The sequence below is a fragment of the Manacus candei genome, unplaced genomic scaffold (genome assembly GCF_025592945.1).
Source record: "Manacus candei isolate 608988 ecotype Guabito, Panama unplaced genomic scaffold, ASM2559294v1 h1tg000007l, whole genome shotgun sequence".
Lineage (NCBI taxonomy): Eukaryota > Metazoa > Chordata > Aves > Passeriformes > Pipridae > Manacus > Manacus candei.
Genome location: NW_026138055.1, coordinates 9,179,887 through 9,196,484, shown reverse-complemented (window position 1 = coordinate 9,196,484; position 16,598 = coordinate 9,179,887). Strand labels below are relative to the sequence as shown.

Genomic DNA, 16,598 nt, shown 5'->3' with positions numbered 1-16,598 from the left:
TGTCCAGGGAAAACATCCAAGAGGAAGGAATTAAACTTCGGGAATGGGGCAGGAAACTGGGAAAGCTTTGCCGCCGATCCCATGGGATGTGGCCTCATCCTGCCCATCCCGCCAGGGAGGAGGGAACAAATCCCAGGAGCTCATCCAGCCGGGAGCTGAGGCACTGCCTGTACAGGGAAAATATCCAAGAGGAAGGAATTAAACTTCGGGAATGGGGTAGGAAACTGGGAAAGCTTTGCTGCCGATCCCACGGGATGTGGCCTCATCCTGCCCATCCTGGGTTGGAAAACTCGCTTGGGAGGAGGGACCAAATCCCAGACACAAATCCCAGACACGAATCCCAGAAAACAGGAGTTTTTGGGATGGAATCTCTGCTGCTTCCCAGGCTGGATTTTCGGCCGGGACAGCAAGAGGAGACGGAGAAAAAGCGGGAAAACTTGGATTCAGCCGGAAGAGCTGGAAGAGAAGGGGAGCCTTTCCTGCAGAGTTCCCTCTGGAAAACCCGCTTGGGAAGAGGGAACAAATCCCAGGAGCTCATCCAGCCGGGAGCTGATGCACTGCCTGTCCAGGGAAAACATCCAAGAGGAAGGAATTAAACTTCGGGAATGGGGCAGGAAACTGGGAAAGCTTTGCCACCGATCCCAAGGGACGTGGCCTCATCCTGCCCATCCCTCCAGGGAGGAGGGAACAAATCCCAGGAGCTCATCCAGCTGGGAGCTGAGGCACTGCCTGTCCAGGGAAAACATCCAAGAGGAAGGAATTAAACTTCGGGAATGGGGCAGGAAACTGGGAAAGCTTTGCTACCGATCCCACGGGACGTGGCCTCATCCTGCCCATCCTGGGTTGGAAAACTCGCTTGGGAGGAGGGAACAAATCCCAGACACAAATCCCAGACACGAATCCCAGAAAACAGGAGTTTTTGGGATGGAATCTCTGCTGCTTCCCAGGCTGGATTTTCGGCCGGGACAGCAGGAGGAGGCGGAGAAAAAGTGGGAAAACTTGGATGCAGCCAGAAGAGCCAGAGGTGAAGGGGAGCCTTTCCTGCAGAGCTCCCTCTGGAAAACCCGCTTGGGAGGAGGGAATAAATCCCAGGAGCTCATCCAACCGGGAGCTGAGGCACTGCCTGTCCAGGGAAAAACATCCAAGAGAAAGGAATTAAACTTTGGGAAAAGCTGGGAAAGCTTTGCCACCGATCCCATGGGATGTGGCCTCATCCTGCCCATCCCGGGGCTGGAAAATCTGCTTGGGAAGAGGGAACAAATCCCTGACACAAATCCCAGAAAACAGGAATTTTGGGGGATGGAATCTCTGCTGCTTCCCAGGCTGGATTTTCAGTCAGAACAGCAGGAGGAGGCAGAGCGGGAAAGTGGGAAAACTTGGATGCAGCCAGAAGAGCCGGAGGTGAAGGGAAGCCTTTCCTGCAGAGCTCCCTCTGGAAAACCTGCTTGGGAGGAGGGAATAAATCCCAGGAGCTCATCCAACCGGGAGCTGATGCACTGCCTGTCCAGGGAAAAACATCCAAGAGAAAGGAATTAAACTTTGGGAAAAGCTGGGAAAGCTTTGCCACCGATCCCATGGGATGTGGCCTCATCCTGCCCATCCCGGGGCTGGAAAATCTGCTTGGGAAGAGGGAACAAATCCCTGACACAAATCCCAGAAAACAGGAATTTTGGGGGATGGAATCTCTGCTGCTTCCCAGGCTGGATTTTCAGTCAGAACAGCAGGAGGAGGCAGAGCGGGAAAGTGGGAAAACTTGGATGCAGCCAGAAGAGCCGGAGGTGAAGGGAAGCCTTTCCTGCAGAGCTCCCTCTGGAAAACCTGCTTGGGAGGAGGGAATAAATCCCAGGAGCTCATCCAACCGGGAGCTGATGCACTGCCTGTCCAGGGAAATATCCAAGAGGAAGGAATTAAACTTCGGGAAAAGCTGGGAAAGCTTTGCTGCCGATCCTATAGGATGTGGCCTCATCCTGCCCATCCCAGGTTGGAAAACTCGCTTGGGAGGAGGGAACAAATCCCAGACACAAATCCCAGAAAATGGGAGTTTTTTGGGGATGGAATCTCTGCTGCTTCCCAGGCTGGATTTTTGGCCAGGATAGCAGGAGGAGGCGGAGCGGGAAAGTGGGAAAACTTGGATGCAGCCCTGGAAATCCTTTGGGAATCGGATGAACCCGGAGCGAGAAACATTCCGATGACGTCACCGGTCGGAGGCAGCGGGATTTGCTCCCGGAGAGGGCTGGAGCCATTCCCAAGGATCCCACGTGTTCATCCTTCCGGCTCCAGATGAGGACCAGATGTCCGGCAGGGAGTCGGAGCCAAATCCAGGGAAAAGGGACACACTCGGAGCCGGGAAGTGAAAATCCGGGATAATTTCCCTCTGGAAAAGCTGAAGCTGCTCCCGTCGTCAAACCCGGTGGGAATTTCGGACTCTTTGGCTCATTATTCCCGACTTTTCCATGGAGGGGAAAGTTGTTGCTGGGACAACCCAACAGTCATTCCCACTTGGGATCAGTCTCTGGGAGGAGATCCCGGAGATCCCGGCCCGTCGTGCTCCCAGGTTTCACATTCCCGAGGTTTTCCATCCATCGGGATTTAAGGGGAAAACCCCGACCTGGAGGAAAAATCCCACAAAACCCCTCCCTGGTGTTCCCTTCTCCAAGAGCAGCTCTCCAGAGGCATCATCCCGAAAATCCTCCGGCATCTCCGGCGCTCCGGGAACGGGATGAGGTTGGAATGTTGGAATGTTGGGCCTTGTGGGATCAGAGGGACACGACCCGGAGTGCTCCGGGCTCAGAATGGGAGAGCCGGGATGTGGTGGGAGGATTTGGGGAACGGGGATTTGGGATTTCCAAAGGAAGGATCTCCAGGGATTTCCTCAAACCAGGATCTCATCCCACATCCCGCCGGGACTTCTTTCCGATCCCGAAAGGAAAAATTCCCGTTCCTGCAGGAACCGCCTTCCAAAGGCTCTGCCAGCTCGTTCCGACTGGGATCCTGGGAATGTCCCGGGATGACGGAGGCGGCCGCCATTCCCGGAGGATGGAAGCAGAGCATGGAATTGGATCATTCCAGAGCTGCCTCTTCCCACCACATGTGCCTGGAATTCCTGATCCAGCAGAAATGGAAGCTTTGGGAAGATGCCGCCGCTCCGACTTTTCCCACCTGGAATCCCGCCCGGATCCCGAGCCTGCGGTTCTCCTCCCAAATCCCGCTGGAAAAGCGGGAGATGGGATAAAATCCATGGAAGCAAATCCGTCTCCTTCCAGCCAAAACTGTCTCCGAGGTCCCAGTTCGGAGCTTGGAATAAACGCCGGGAAAACAGGGATATTCCCACCCCAAAAAGCGGGATTTGAAAGGGGAATTCCCGGCTTAAAAACCACCGGATTGTTCCGGCCCCACGGATCTTATCCCGAAAAAATGGCAGCACCAGCAAGGCTTGGAAGGGAAGCTGCTTCCCGGCAGGAAGAGTTTGGGATGAGGGAACGCTCCGGGATTTATCTCCCGGCTCTCCGGAGCGAGTTCCAAAGGTTTTCTATCCCAAAAGTTCAGCCTTTCCAGCAGAAATCCGGGATCCAGCTGGAGCAGAGGAGGAAGAAGAGCTTGGAAAACTTAATCCAAAGGAAACAGAACTTCCTTGGCTCCGGAAAAACTTCCTGGACGTGTCTGTCCAAACCCTCTGGAAATCCTGGAATGCTGAGGGAAATGCTCAACCCTCTGGAAATCCTGGAATGCTGAGGGAAATCCAAACCCTCTGGAAATCCTGGAATGCTGAGGGAAATGCTCAACCCTGGAAATCCTGGAATGCCGAGGTCTCTCCATAACCCTCTGGAAACCCTGGAATGACGAGGTCTCCATAATCCTCTGGAAATCCTGGAATGTTGAGGTCCATCCAAACCCTCTGGAAATCCTGGAATGCTGAGGTCTCTCCACAACCCTCTGGAAATCTTGGAATGCCGAGGTCTCTCCATAACCCTCTGGAGATCCTGGAATGCTGAGGTCTCTCCATAACCCTCTGGAAATCTTGGAATGCCGAGGTCTCTCCATAATCCTCTGGAGATCCTGGAATGTTGAGGTCTCTCCATAACCCTCGAAAATCTTGGAATGCCGAGGTCTCTCCATAATCCTCTGGAGATCCTGGAATGCTGAGGTCTCTCCATAACCCTCTGGAAATCCTGGAATGTTGAGGTCTGTCCACAACCCTCTGGAATCCTGGAATGTCGAGGTCTCCATAAGCCTCTGGAAATCCTGGAATGCCGAGGTCTCTCCCCAACCCTCTGGAAATCCTGGAATGCCGAGGTCTCTCCATAATCCTCTGGAAATCCTGGAATGTTGAGGTCTGTCCACAACCCTCTGGAATCCTGGAATGCCGAGGTCTCTCCACAACCCTCTGGAAATCCTGGAATGTTGAGGTCTGTCCACAGCCCTCTGGAATCCTGGAATGCCGAGGTCTCTCCATAATCCTCTGGAAATCCTGGAATGCCGAGGTCTCTCCACAACCCTCTGGAAATCCTGGAATGCCAAGGTCTATCCAAACCCTCTGGAAATCCTGGAATGCTGAGGTCTATCTATAGCCCTCTGGAAATCCTGGAATGCTGAGGTCTCTCCACAACCCTCTGGAAATCCTGGAATGCCGAGGTCTCTCCATAACCCTCTGGAAATCTTGGAATGTTGAGGTCTGTCCACAGCCCTCTGGAATCCTGGAATGCCGAGGTCTCTCCATAATCCTCTGGAAATCCTGGAATGCCGAGGTCTCTCCACAACCCTCTGGAAATCCTGGAATGCCGAGGTCTCTCCACAACCCTCTGGAAATCCTGGAATGTTGAGGTCTCTCCACAACCCTCTGGAAATCCTGGAATGCCAAGGTCTATCCAAACCCTCTGGAAATCCTGGAATGCTGAGGTCTATCTATAGCCCTCTGGAAATCCTGGAATGCTGAGGTCTCTCCACAACCCTCTGGAAATCCTGGAATGCCGAGGTCTCTCCATAACCCTCTGGAAATCTTGGAATGTTGAGGTCTGTCCACAGCCCTCTGGAATCCTGGAATGCCGAGGTCTCTCCATAATCCTCTGGAAATCCTGGAATGCCGAGGTCTCTCCACAACCCTCTGGAAATCCTGGAATGCCGAGGTCTCTCCACAACCCTCTGGAAATCCTGGAATACCAAGGTCTCTCCATAATCCTCTGGAAAACCTGGAATGCCGAGGTCTGTCCTGGACCCTCTGGAAATCCTGGAATGCTGAAATCGGGATCGTCTCCCAAAGTTTTTTAATTAATGAAGGAAACTTGAACCTGGTTTTTTTTTGGACCCATAATTTTAGCGGGATCCGAGCCCGTCGGAAGAGCCGGAATTCCATGGAAACACAAAGCCATGGGAACACAATGGGAGGAATGTGGGAACGCTGGAATGTGGGAATGCTGGAATGTGGGAATGTCGGAAACCACTGACCGGCGGTCAGAGGACTCGGAGAATCCTTGGCTCTGCCACGGATAAATGGGAATATTCCGGGCTGGAATTCCAGGAAACAAAGGCGGGACACTCCCAGAGCTGGGATATCCCGCCTGTTTTCCCAGGAAAAAAGGCTGGGAACGGGGTACTTACTCCTCGGGTTTGCTCAGCGCTCCGCGGGGCTCCGGCCAAGGAATCGGCTCCCCCATTCCCGACGGACCGAACTGCGGATCCGGGACGCCCAGCTCCAGCTCCGGCATTCCTGAGGGGGAAAAAAACGGGATGGAGAGAGGTCAATCCATGGAAAACAACATCCCAAAGCATCCCAAAGTGTTCCGGTTACGCCGCTTTTCCGGGGAAATTTAGGGATGCCGGGGGTGAAATCCCAGGGGGAAATCGCCCGTTTCCGTTAAGAATTCCAAGGAAAATTGGTCCTATCCAAGGTTTTGGGAATCCAAAGGTTGGGAATCCTCATCTGCCACATCCCGAAATCCCAAATTCCCGAGGGAAAGGGCTGAAGGCGGAAATCCCGTTTTTTTTAACCCAACGGATCCTTTTCCCGAGAAATGTGACCTCCAGCAAAACCTCTCTCTATAACCCTCTGGAAATCCTGGAATGCTGAGGTTTATCCATAACATTCTGGAAATCCTGGAATGCCGAGGGAAATCCTGGAATGCCAACGTCTATCCATAACCCTCTGGAAATCCTGGAATGCTGAAGTCTCTCCATAACCCACTGGAAATCCTGGAATGCTGAGGTCTCTCCTCAACCCTCTGGAAATCCTGGAATGTTGAGGTTTATCCATAACATTCTGGAAATCCTGGAATGCCGAGGGAAATCCTGGAATGCCAACGTCTATCCATAACCCTCTGGAAATCCTGGAATGATGAGGTCTCTCCTCAACCCTCTGGAAATCCTGGAATGCTGAGGTCTCTCCACAACCCTCTGGAAATCTTGGAATGCTGAGGTCTCTCCTCAACCCTCTGGAAATCCTGGAATGCCGAGTTCTATCCACAGCCCTCTGGAAATCCTGGAATGCCGAGGTCTCTCCATAACCCTCTGGAAATCCTGGAATGTTGAGGTCTATCCATAACCCTCTGGAAATCCTGGAATGCTGAGGTCTCTCCTCAACCCTCTGGAAATCCTGGAATGCCGAGTTCTATCCACAATCCTCTGGAAATCCTGGAATGCTGAGGTCTATCCATAACCCTCTGGAAATCCTGGAATGTTGAGGTCTATCCATAACCCTCTGGAAATCCTGGAATGCTGAGGGAAATCCTGGAATGCCGAGTTCTATCCACAACCCTCGTGAAATCCTGGAATGTCGAGGTCTATCCACAACCCTCAGGAAATCCTGGAATGTTGAGGTCTATCCATAACCCTCTGGAAATCCTGGAATGCTGAGGGAAATCCTGGAATGCCGAGTTCTATCCACAATCCTCTGGAAATCCTGGAATGTCGAGGTCTATCCACAACCCTCGGGAAATCCTGGAATGCTGAGGTCTATCCAAAACCCCTGTTGATCCTGGAATTCCAAGCTCTGTGGTGTTCGTCCATCGGTGATTCCAGCCGGGAATGCAGTGGGACCGTTTTTGCTCTGGCTCTTTTCCCACCCCAACATCCCATGGATAACAACCCCTCACAGTTCCCGGGAATCTGAACTACCCCCCCCCCTTGGAAAAGGGGCTGGAAAATCCCTGGAGGAACCGGCACGGGCGGGAATGACCCGAGGGGAGGGAACGAGCCCAGCTCGGAAGCTCAGCCCTGGAATTTCCCAGGGAATTCCCTGGAAAGCTCCGTACCTGTGTCCGGAGGGAAGGGATTGGGAGCCGTCCCGGTGCCTCTTCCCGGCTGGGCCGGCCCGCGGCCGTGGGGGCTCCCGGTATTCCCGGGACACGGCCCCGGCCGGAGCTGGGCGGGATCCATGGGATCGCAGAACTCGAAGGGAGCCCGGCCCGCCGGAACGCCCTGCCCACCACTGAGCGCTGGAAAACAGGGAAAACAGGGAAAAGGGAGTCAATGCCAAGGGAAAACAGCCACGGGAAGGGAAGGGAAGGTTTGGGAACGAAAGGTTTGGGAAGGGAAGGTTTGGGAAGGGAAGGTTTGGGAAGGGAAGGTTTGGGAAGAGAAGGGAAGGTTTGGGAAGGGAAGGTTGGGGAAGGTTTGGGAAGGAAGGGAAGGTTTGGGAAGGTTTGGGAAGGGAAGGAATTCCAGAGTGCTTTGGGTTGGAAGGGGTCTTAAGGATGATCCCGTTCCAAGCCCTGGCTGTTGGCAACTCCTCAGGGAATGGCTCAGGGAAGCACCAACACTCCACAGGGAATAAGCTCCTCATTATATCAGAGCATTGGAGATTGGGAAGGGATTCCTGGCTGGGAGGGTGGGGAGGGGCCGGGCTGGAATTCCCAGAGAAGCTGTGGCTGCCCCTGGATCCCTGGGAGTGTCCAAGGCCGGGTTGGATTCCCTTGGAGCCACCTGGGATAGTGGGAGGTGCCGGGGTTGGAACAGGATGAGCTTTTCCCTCCCCCTGCTCACCCTCCTCTCCCTCCCATCCCAAATCCATCCCCTCGGGATGGGCCACCTACGGGTGAGTCCCGTGGGAGCTCTGGCCGCGGTGCTGGGCTGGAGCGGAGCCGCCAACAGCTCCGGCTTCACCGGCACTCCGGACACTCCGGACACTCCGGACACGCCGCCCTCGCTCCTCTCGGCGCCGCACATTCCCGGCAGCTGAGCCGCCTTTTCCAGCGAGGGCAGGAGCTGATCCAGCTGCTCCAGCTCGGCGGCAAACTATGGAATGAAGGGAGAAAAGCAACAGGATGAGCGACGGCAGCAGGAGGGGGTTTGGAGCCCACGGAGCTTCCTGAGGATTCCCGGAACAGCGAGAGTGGAGAGGGAACCGGCGCTGCATCGTGGAGATGGAGGGGGAATTCCAGGCTGGAAGGGTGGGGAGAGGTTGGGATGGGATTCCCAGAGAAGCTGTGGCTGCCCCTGGATCCCTGGGAGTGTCCAGGGAAAGGTTGGAGCCACCTGGGATAGCGGGAGGTGTCCCTGAACATGGAATGGGATGAGCCTTAAAATCCCTTCCCACCCAAACCCTTCCAGGATTCCAGGATAAAGGACACTCAGAATCCACTCAGAGGGATTTTTATGGAATGTGGGGATGGAAAAGGCAGGAAAGGGGAAGGGAGACCCTTCCCTGAGCCCTGAGATTCCCAGGGAACCCCCTTGTTCCCGGAACTCCTTCCCAGGGAGGAGCTGGGCTGGGGATGGATCCAATGGCAGGCTCTGGCTCCAGGCTGGGAGAGCTGGGAATGGCCAGGCTGGAGAAGGGAAGGATCCCGGGAGAGCTTGGAGCACATTCCAGAGGCTGAAGGGGCTCCAGGAGAGCTGGAGAGGGACTGGGGATGAGGGCCTGGAATGCCAGGCCCCAGGGAATGGATCCCAGTGGGAAAGGGGAGATCTGGGGGGGAGATTGGGAAGGGATTCCTGGCTGGGAGGGTGGGGAGGGGCTGGGCTGGAATTCCCAGAGAATTCCCTGGATCCCTGGGAGTGTCCAAGACCAGGTTGGACTCCCTGGGATAGCGGGAGGTGTCGGGGTTGGAACGGGATGAGCTTTAAGTTCCCTTCCCACCCAAAGCATTCCAGGATTCCGTGACTCCAGAAGGAGCAGGAGCTCCGTTCCCACACGGCTGCAGAGCCAAACGAGCTCTTCCCTCTGTTTCCAAAGGATTCAGCAGTTCTCTCCACCTTCCCATCTCCCCTAGCTTTGGAAAAGCAGGAATCTCTCCCTTCAGAGGGATGTTTACATTGGCTCTGGAGGAGGTGGGATCAGCACTGGAGAAGGTGGAACCAGTGCAGGAAAAGGTGGAACCAGCACTGGAGAAGGTGGAACCAACACTGGAGAAGGTGGAACCAGCACTGGAGAAGGTGGGATTAGCACTGGAGAAGGTGGAATCTGTGCTGGAAAAGATGGAAGTAGCACTGGAAAAGGTGAAACAGGCACTGGAAAAGACAGAACCAGCACTGGAGAAGGTGAATCCAGCACTGGAGAAGGTGGAACAGGCACTGGAGGAGGTGGAATCAGCACTGGAGGAGGTGGAATCAGTGCTGGAAAAGGTGGAACCACCACTGGAGAAGGTGGAACCAGTGCTGGAAAGGTCGGATCACCACTGGAGAAGGTGGAACCAGTGCAGGAAAAGGTGGAACCAGTGCTGGAAAAGATGGAACCAGTGCTGGAGAAGGTGCAACCAGCGCTGGAGAAGATGGAACCAGTGCTGGAAAAGGTGGAACCAGTGCTGGAAAAGGTGGATCCAATGCTGTAGAAGATGGAACCAGCACTGGAGAAGGTGGAATCAGCACTGGAAGAGGTGGCACCATTGCTGGAAAAGATGGAACCAGCACTGGAGAAGGTGGAACCAGCACTGGAGAAGGTGGAACAGGCACTGGAAGAGGTGGGATCAGCACCGGAAGAGCTGGAATCGGCACTGGAGGAGTTGGAATCACCACTGGAAAAGGTGGAACCAGCACTGGAGAAGGTGGAACCAGTGCTGGAAAAGGTGGACTGGAAAAGATGGAACCACCACTGGAGAAGGTGGAACCAGCACTGGAGAAGATGGAATCACCACTGGAGAAGGTGGAACCAGCACTGGAGAAGATGGAATCACCACTGGAGAAGATGGAACCTACATTGGAGGAGTTGGAACCACTGCTGGAGAAGGTGGAACCAGTGCTGGAAAAGTTGAAACCACCACTGGAGAAGGTGGAACCAGCGCTGGAAAAGACGGAATCAGCATTGGAAAAGATGGAATCAGCACTGGAGAAGGTGGAATTGGCACTGGAGAAGGTGGAATTGGCACTGGAGAAGGTGAAATCAGCACCGGAAGAGTTGGAATCAGCACTGGAGGAGGTGGAATCAGCACTGGAGGAGGTGGAATCGGCACTGGAGGAGGTGGAATCAGCACCAGAAGAGTTGGGATCGGCACTGGAGGAGGTGGAATCAGCACTAGAGGATCTGGGACCGGCACTGGGAAAGGTGGAACCAGCACTGGAAGAAGTGTCACCATTGCTGGAAAAGATGGAACTACCACTGGAGAAGGTGGAATTGGCATTGGAAGAGTTGGAATCAGCACCGGAAGAGTTGGAATCACCACCGGAGGAGGCGACACCGGGAATCCACAGAATCCCTGGGACACCTCCCACACCCCCAGATCCCATGGAAACCCCCCCAAAACCCCCAACCCTGATCCCTCCATCCCGCTCACCTGCCCCTGCGCCTCCATCTTGACCTCCTCGGCCGCCGCCGGAGCCTTGGGAACGGCGGCGGGCGCGGCGTGGCAGGGATCCATCGCCGGCTCCGCCTTCTCCACCTTCACCTTCACGTCGTCCAGGCTGAGCGCCGGCGCCGCCCCCAGCTCCTTCTCGTCCTTGTCCAGGAGGTACCTCAGCAGCTGGTGGTCCTTCACGTCCTTCTTCTTCAGCGCCTCCGCCTCCGGCGCCGTCGGAGCCGCCGCCGGAGCCGCCGCCGGAGCCGCCGCCGGTGCCGTCGCGGCGCCGGGAGCGCTCTCCTTCTTCTCGTGCTCCATGGCCAGCGTGGTGAGGTCGGACGGGCTTCCCTCCTGGAGCAGCCGGTGCAGGATCTTGTGCCGCTCCGTCAGGGAGCTGTGGGAGGACGGGCAGGTGCCGGTGCCGCCGGTGCCGGTGCCGGTGCCGGCGGCGCTCCCGGTTCCCAGCGTCACCAGGGATTCCTTGCAGCTGGTGTCGGCGTCGGCGGCGTGCCGGAGCTGCTGCTCCGCCGTGCTGGCCAGGAGCTGCACCAGCTTGTGGCTGGTGGCCTGCGAGCACTTGGAGTCGCCGTCGGCGTGCAGCATTCCCGAATCCAGCGCCTTGCCCTCCCCGCCGGCGGTGCTGCCGCCGCTGCCGGCGCCGCCGTCCACCTGGATCATCTCGCTGAGGATGGAGGCGATCTCCTTGCTGTCCTTGGCGTCGGATTTGCCGGCCAGGCGGCCGGGAGAGCTCTGCGAGCCGCTCAGCTGCCTCAGCACCGGCGGCGGCGGCGGCGGCGGCGTGGAATATCCCACCGGCGTTCCCGGCCCTTCCGGCAGCCCCGGCAGGGCGGCGGCGCCGCCGGGGAACGGGCGAGCATTCCCACTGCCGGCGGCATTCCCGCCGCCGGCCATGCCCACGGGCGAGTGCATGGAGGGCACGGCGGGGGAGAAGGGGTTGGCGGGCCCTCGGGAGCGCGGCACCAGGCCGGGGCTGAGGCGGTGGCGCGGGGACAGGAACTGCGGTGGCGGCGGCGGCGGCGGCGGCGGCGGGGCGGGGATGCCGGGGCTGCCCATGGGCGAGCCGGCGAGGGGCAGGGCGTGGTTGCCACCCTGGCTCTGGCTTAAGGCAACGCCACCGGCGGCGGCGGCGGCGGCGGGTCCCAGCTGGCTCCCGGGAGAACATCCGTAGCCGGAGGGTTGGCCGGCGTTGCCGGTCACCATGGTGCCGTTGGAATTGGGGACGGAGGGAGGAGGAGGAGGAGGAGGAGGCAGCGCCATTCCCGGCCCCGGGGAGACGTTGGGGGTCAGGGCGGGGCCGGAGCGCGGCAGGGACATGCCGGAGCCGGGGTTGTCCGGCGGGGAGAGCATCCCGTGATCCCTGCAAAGGGAGAGGAGAAGTTGCCTCTGGAAAAACCTTCGGCGTCTCCGCTCGGAGGGCTCGGTGTTCCTTGGATCTGTTCTCCCCAAAAACGGGATTCCAGAGGCTCGTTGGATCCCCCTTCTCTGGGTATGACATTCCCAACGTTCCCTTCCATCCCAGCACGGGGGGGAAGACCCACGGAACCCCGGATCCAGGGAACCCCCATCCACATCCTCACCCCGCCCTGTCCCGCTGCTCTCCCTCCCTAAAATATTCTCCGGGAATGGGAAACGCGTCGAGAAACCTCCCCCGGAGCGCCCTTGGCAAAACATGGATAACCAGGAGCCGGGAAGCTGCTCTGGGATCCCCCCTCCAAACCAACTCCAGGCACCACCAGCGGATCCTCTTCCCAACGTAGGGAACGGAGAGAGCTGGATACAACTTCCCCGGGGTGGGAAGAGGAGGGACAGACACCGATCCCTGTGGGATCAGTGATGGGATCCAAAGGAATGGTTGGAACTAAGGCAGGTTTAGGATGGATTTGGGAAAAGGGGGCGGTTGGGCACCGGGATGGTCTCCTGAGGCTTCCAGAGCTCAGGGAATGCTCGGGAGGAGCAGGATTGGGATGGACGATCCCGGGATGGTCCCTCCTGGCCAGGAAATCCTGGGATGGCGCCATTCCCTTGGCAAAACATGGATAACCAGGAGCCGGGAAGCTGCTCTGAGCCTCACTGGGATCCCCCCTCCAAACCAGCTCCAGGCACCACCAGCGGATCCTCTTCCCAACACAGGGAATGGGGAGAGTTGGATACAACTTCCCCGGGGTGGGAAGAGGAGGGACAGACACCGATCCCTGTGTGGGATCCGAGGGAATGGTTGGAACAAGGGCAGGTTTAGGATGGATTTGGGAAAAGGGAGAGGTTGGGCACCGGGATGGTCTCCTGAGGCTTCCAGAGCTCAGGGAACGCTCGGGTTGGGCAGGATTGGGATGGACGATCCCGGGCTGGTCCCTCCTGGCCGGGAAATCCCGGGATGGGGCGGTGCCGGCTGCGTACCTGTCGATGACGTGGACGCCCATGATGAAGGGCTGCACCTCGGGGTTGGTGGGGTAGCAGAGCTTGCACTTGGTGTGGGCGCTCAGCACCGTCCCGTCGCTCAGCGTGAACCGGTACGAGGGGCTGAAGGCGGCGCCGCGGGTCATCACTGCGGGGACACGCCCGGAACATCCCGAAAAATCAGCGGGATCCCGCCCCACGGGGACACGGACCGTCCCCAGGGGTTTATTCCCACAGCCTGGCTTTGCCCTAAAACCTCTGGGAGAGTTTTCGACCTCTACACAACATCTCCATGGATGTCCAGGGCAATCCCCAGAAAACACACCCAAATCCTAAAATGTCACCTCTGGGATAATCAGGATCGGGATCTGACCCCACAGCACCACGAACCTTCTCCAAGGATTTATTCCCACAGCCTGGCTTTTCCCAAAAATCTCTGGACATCACTTGGGTGATGTTCTGACCCTCCACAACATCTCCGTGGATATCCAGGGCAATTCCCAGAAAACGCACCCAAATCCCAAAATGTCACCTCTGGGATAATCAGGATCGGGATCCGACCCCACAGCACCACAAACCTTCCCTGGGGATTTATTCCCACAGCCTGGCTTTTCCCAAAAATCTCTGGGAGTCAATTTTCTACCCCTCCCCAACATCTCCAAGGATGTCCAGGGCAATCCCAAGTCACCACTGGGGAGGCATCCAAATGCCAAAATGTCACCTCTGGGATAATCAGGATCGGGATCCGACCCCACAGCACCACAAACCTTCCCTAGGATTTATTCCTATAATCTGTCTTTTCCCAAAAAAACCTCTGGGAGCCAATTTTCTACCCCTCCCCAACATCTCCCTGGATGTCCAGGGCAACACTCAGTCATCACTGGGGAGACACACCCAAACCCCAAAATATCCCCTCTGGGATAATCAGGATTGGGATCAGACCCCACAGCACCACAAACCTTCCCCAGGGATTTATTCCCACAGCCTGGCTTTTCCCAGAAATCTCTGGGATCAAATTTTCTACTCCTCTGAAACATATCCATGGATATCCAGGGCAATCCCCAGAAAACACACCCAAATCCCAAAATATCACCTCTGGGATAATCAGGATCGGGATCTGACCCCACAGCACCACAAACCTTCTCCAAAGGATTTATTCCCACAGCCTGGCTTTTCCCAAAAATCTCTGGGAGCCAATTTTCTACCCCTCCACAACATCTCCCTGGATGTCCAGGGCAACACTCAGTCATCACTGGGGAGACACACCCAAACCCCAAAATATCCCCTCTGGGATAATCAGGATTGGGATCCGACCCCACAGCACCACAAACCTTCCCCAGGGATTTATTCCCACAGCCTGGCTTTTCCCAAAAACCTCTGGGATCAAATTTTCTACTCCTCTGAAACATATCCATGGATATCCAGGGCAATCCCCAGAAAATACGCCCAAAATCCCAAAATGTCACCTCTGGGATAATCAGGATCGGGATCTGACCCCACAGCACCACAAACCTTCTCCAGGGATTTATTCCCACAGCCTGGCTTTTCCCAAAAATCTCTGGGAACCAATTGCCTGATGTTCTAAACCTCCACAACATATCCATGGATATCCAGGGCAATCCCCAGAAAACACACCCAAAATCCCAAAATGTCACCTCTGGGATAATCAGGATCGGGATCCGACCCCACAGCACCACAAACCTTCCCCAGGGATTTATTCCCACAGCCTGGCTTTTCCCAAAAAAACCCTGAGCACCCACTGGCTGATGTTCTGACCCTCCCCATCTCCAGAGTAATCCAAGGAATTTTGCCCCCCAGGAGATGAAGTTTTCCCGCTCTTCCCGCTCCATCAGAATTGCCGAGGGGTCGTGACATGAAATTATGGAATTGTTAAAGTTGGAAAAGACCTCTGAGATCCTGGGAGTCCAAAAACATCCCAGGAAAGGCAAAAAATCCCAGAGACGATTCCCGAGCCTCTCCAGGCTCAATCCCAGAGATTTCAGGGAATTCACCCAAAGGGACAAGTGAGATTTTTGTTTTTTTAAGGAGAACACCCCGTTTTTAAGGAAAAAAAACCCTGTTTGGAAGTGAAGCTGCTTGGAAAAGGCTCCACTTCCCTCCGTGGATGGATCCGAGGGATGAGGGATCAGTGATGCTCCAGAGGGGAATAAATCCCTGTGCTCTGCTCCTTCCACACCTCCCACCTCCCCCTCAAATCCCTGGAAAGCTGATCCTGATCCTCCAACACCCTCTGGATGCATTATCCCACCCGGAAAAACCCGCCTGGACAACCTCAATCCCGGAGATACCAAAAAATTCCGGCTGCTCCTCCGGCTCTGTCCTACCCTTAACCCATCCCAGCTCGGAGCAGCCCGTTCCCAGCTCCACCTCAAATCCCTGGAAAGTTGATCCTGATCCTCCAACATTCCCTGAGTGTGTAATCCCACATGGAAAACCCACCTGAACAACCTCAATCCTGGAGACACCAAAAATTCCAGCTGTTTCTCCGGCTCTGTCCAACCCTGAACCCATCCCAGCTCGGAGCTGCACATTCCCAGTTCCACCCCAAATCCCTGGAAAGCTGATCCCAATCCTCCAACACCCCCTGGGTGTGTTATCCCACATGGAAAACCCACCTGGACAACCTCAATCCCGGAGATACCAAAAAGTTCCGGCTGCTCCTCTAGTTCCCTCCAATCTTAAACCTCCAATCCTAAAAATTCCCAGCCCCGAGCTGGGATCATTCCCAGCTCCATCTCAACTCCCTGGAATACCCATCCTGATCCTCCAACACCCCCTGGATGCGTTATCCCACCCGGGAAAACCCGCCTGGACAACCTCAATCCTGGAGATACCAAAAATTCCGGCTGCTCCTCCGGCTCCATTCAACCCAAAACCCATCCCATCTTGGAATTGCACATTCCCAACTACACCTCAAATCCTTGGAAAGCTGATCCTGATCCTCCATCACCCCCTGGATGCGTTATCCCACATGGAAAAACCCACCTGGACAACTTGAATCCCGGAGATACCAAAAATTCCGGCTGCTCCTCCCACTCCATTCAACCCAAACTCATCCCAGTTTGGAATTGTACATTCCCAGCTCCATCTCAAATCCCTGGAAAACCCATCCCAATCCTCCAACACCCCCTGGATGTGTTATCTCACCCGGAAAAACCCGCCTGGACAACCTCAATCCCAGAGATACCAAAAAATTCCGGCTGCTCCTCCCACTCCCTCCAATCCTAAACCAATCCCAGCTTGGGGCTGGGATCATTCCCAGCTCCATCTCAACTCCCTGGAAAGCTGATCCTGATCCTCCAACACCCCCTGGATGCGTTATCCCACATGGAAAACCCGCCTGGACAACCTCAATCCCGGAGATATCAAAAAATTCCGGCTGCTCCTCCGGCTCTGTCCAACCCCGAACCCCTCCCAGTTGGGAGTTGCCCATTCCCGGCGGGAAGCGGATCCCGGTAC

At 56.1% G+C, this 16,598-nt stretch overlaps 3 protein-coding genes and 2 long non-coding RNA genes across 14 annotated transcripts in view; 3 read left to right on the top strand and 2 right to left on the bottom strand.

Annotated features, from left to right (window-relative positions):
- The window catches only part of NCOA1 (nuclear receptor coactivator 1), a 72,902-nt gene that overhangs the window by 19,895 nt on the left and 36,409 nt on the right, over window positions 1-16,598 (bottom strand). For both annotated transcript variants that reach the window (XM_051767981.1, XM_051767989.1), the window contains exons 9-13: window positions 13,119-13,266; window positions 10,701-12,081; window positions 8,025-8,226; window positions 7,245-7,427; window positions 5,596-5,704 (exon numbers count right to left, since the gene is read on the bottom strand). In XM_051767981.1, coding sequence (XP_051623941.1) covers window positions 5,596-5,704; window positions 7,245-7,427; window positions 8,025-8,226; window positions 10,701-12,081; window positions 13,119-13,266 — 2,023 coding nt within the window. The remainder of the gene's footprint in view (window positions 1-5,595; window positions 5,705-7,244; window positions 7,428-8,024; window positions 8,227-10,700; window positions 12,082-13,118; window positions 13,267-16,598) is intronic.
- On the top strand, window positions 14-2,571 carry LOC127460994 (uncharacterized). The gene is made up of 3 exons (XR_007899941.1): window positions 14-353; window positions 914-1,024; window positions 1,779-2,571. It is a non-coding gene; the product is annotated as an uncharacterized LOC127460994 (long non-coding RNA).
- On the top strand, window positions 4,179-5,589 carry LOC127460992 (uncharacterized). The gene is made up of 3 exons (XR_007899940.1): window positions 4,179-4,255; window positions 4,822-4,934; window positions 4,973-5,589. It is a non-coding gene; the product is annotated as an uncharacterized LOC127460992 (long non-coding RNA).
- LOC127460947 (uncharacterized) overlaps window positions 7,423-16,598 on the top strand; it is a 54,940-nt gene continuing 45,764 nt past the window's right edge. For 2 of the 3 annotated variants that reach the window (XM_051768094.1, XM_051768111.1), the window contains exon 1: window positions 7,572-7,603. The gene's annotated coding sequence lies outside the window, so the exon portion shown is untranslated. Of the gene's footprint in view, window positions 7,544-7,571; window positions 7,604-16,598 lie in introns of those variants that run through there. The other variant, XM_051768100.1, reaches the window with a different exon arrangement.
- Window positions 13,277-16,588, bottom strand: LOC127460923 (uncharacterized). Of its 7 annotated transcripts, none has more exons than XR_007899909.1 (4): window positions 15,957-16,588; window positions 14,706-15,763; window positions 14,078-14,325; window positions 13,277-13,885 (listed from the first exon to the last, which is right to left on the bottom strand). XR_007899909.1 is itself a non-coding variant. In XM_051768012.1 (4 exons), exons 1-4 carry the CDS (start codon window positions 16,017-16,019, stop codon window positions 13,368-13,370), a joined length of 1,329 nt encoding a protein of 442 aa, XP_051623972.1. In that variant the 5' UTR covers window positions 16,020-16,588; the 3' UTR covers window positions 13,277-13,367. The 7 variants fall into 7 exon arrangements, 6 of the variants coding, with proteins under 6 accessions (XP_051623972.1, XP_051623962.1, XP_051623983.1 ...); XM_051768012.1 differs by lacking the exon at window positions 14,078-14,325 and adding an exon at window positions 14,494-14,516 and having other exon boundaries at window positions 13,277-13,552; XM_051768002.1 differs by lacking the exon at window positions 14,078-14,325 and adding an exon at window positions 13,931-13,953 and having other exon boundaries at window positions 13,277-13,552.

Bases quoted from the DNA above. Each gene is read 5' to 3' on its own strand.
- LOC127460923 (XM_051768012.1), bottom strand. From the start codon at position 16,019: ATGGGTTTTGGGTTGAATGGAGCCGGAGGAGCAGCCGGAATTTTTGGT. The intron at 14,517-14,705 runs GTTTAGAACATC...TATGTTTCAGAG, and splicing joins TCCATGGATATGTTGTGGAG to GAGTAGAAAATTTGATCCCA. The intron at 13,553-14,493 runs GTTTTTGGGAAA...TGATGTCCAGAG, and splicing joins TAGAAAATTTGATCCCAGAG to ATTTTTGGGAAAAGCCAGGC.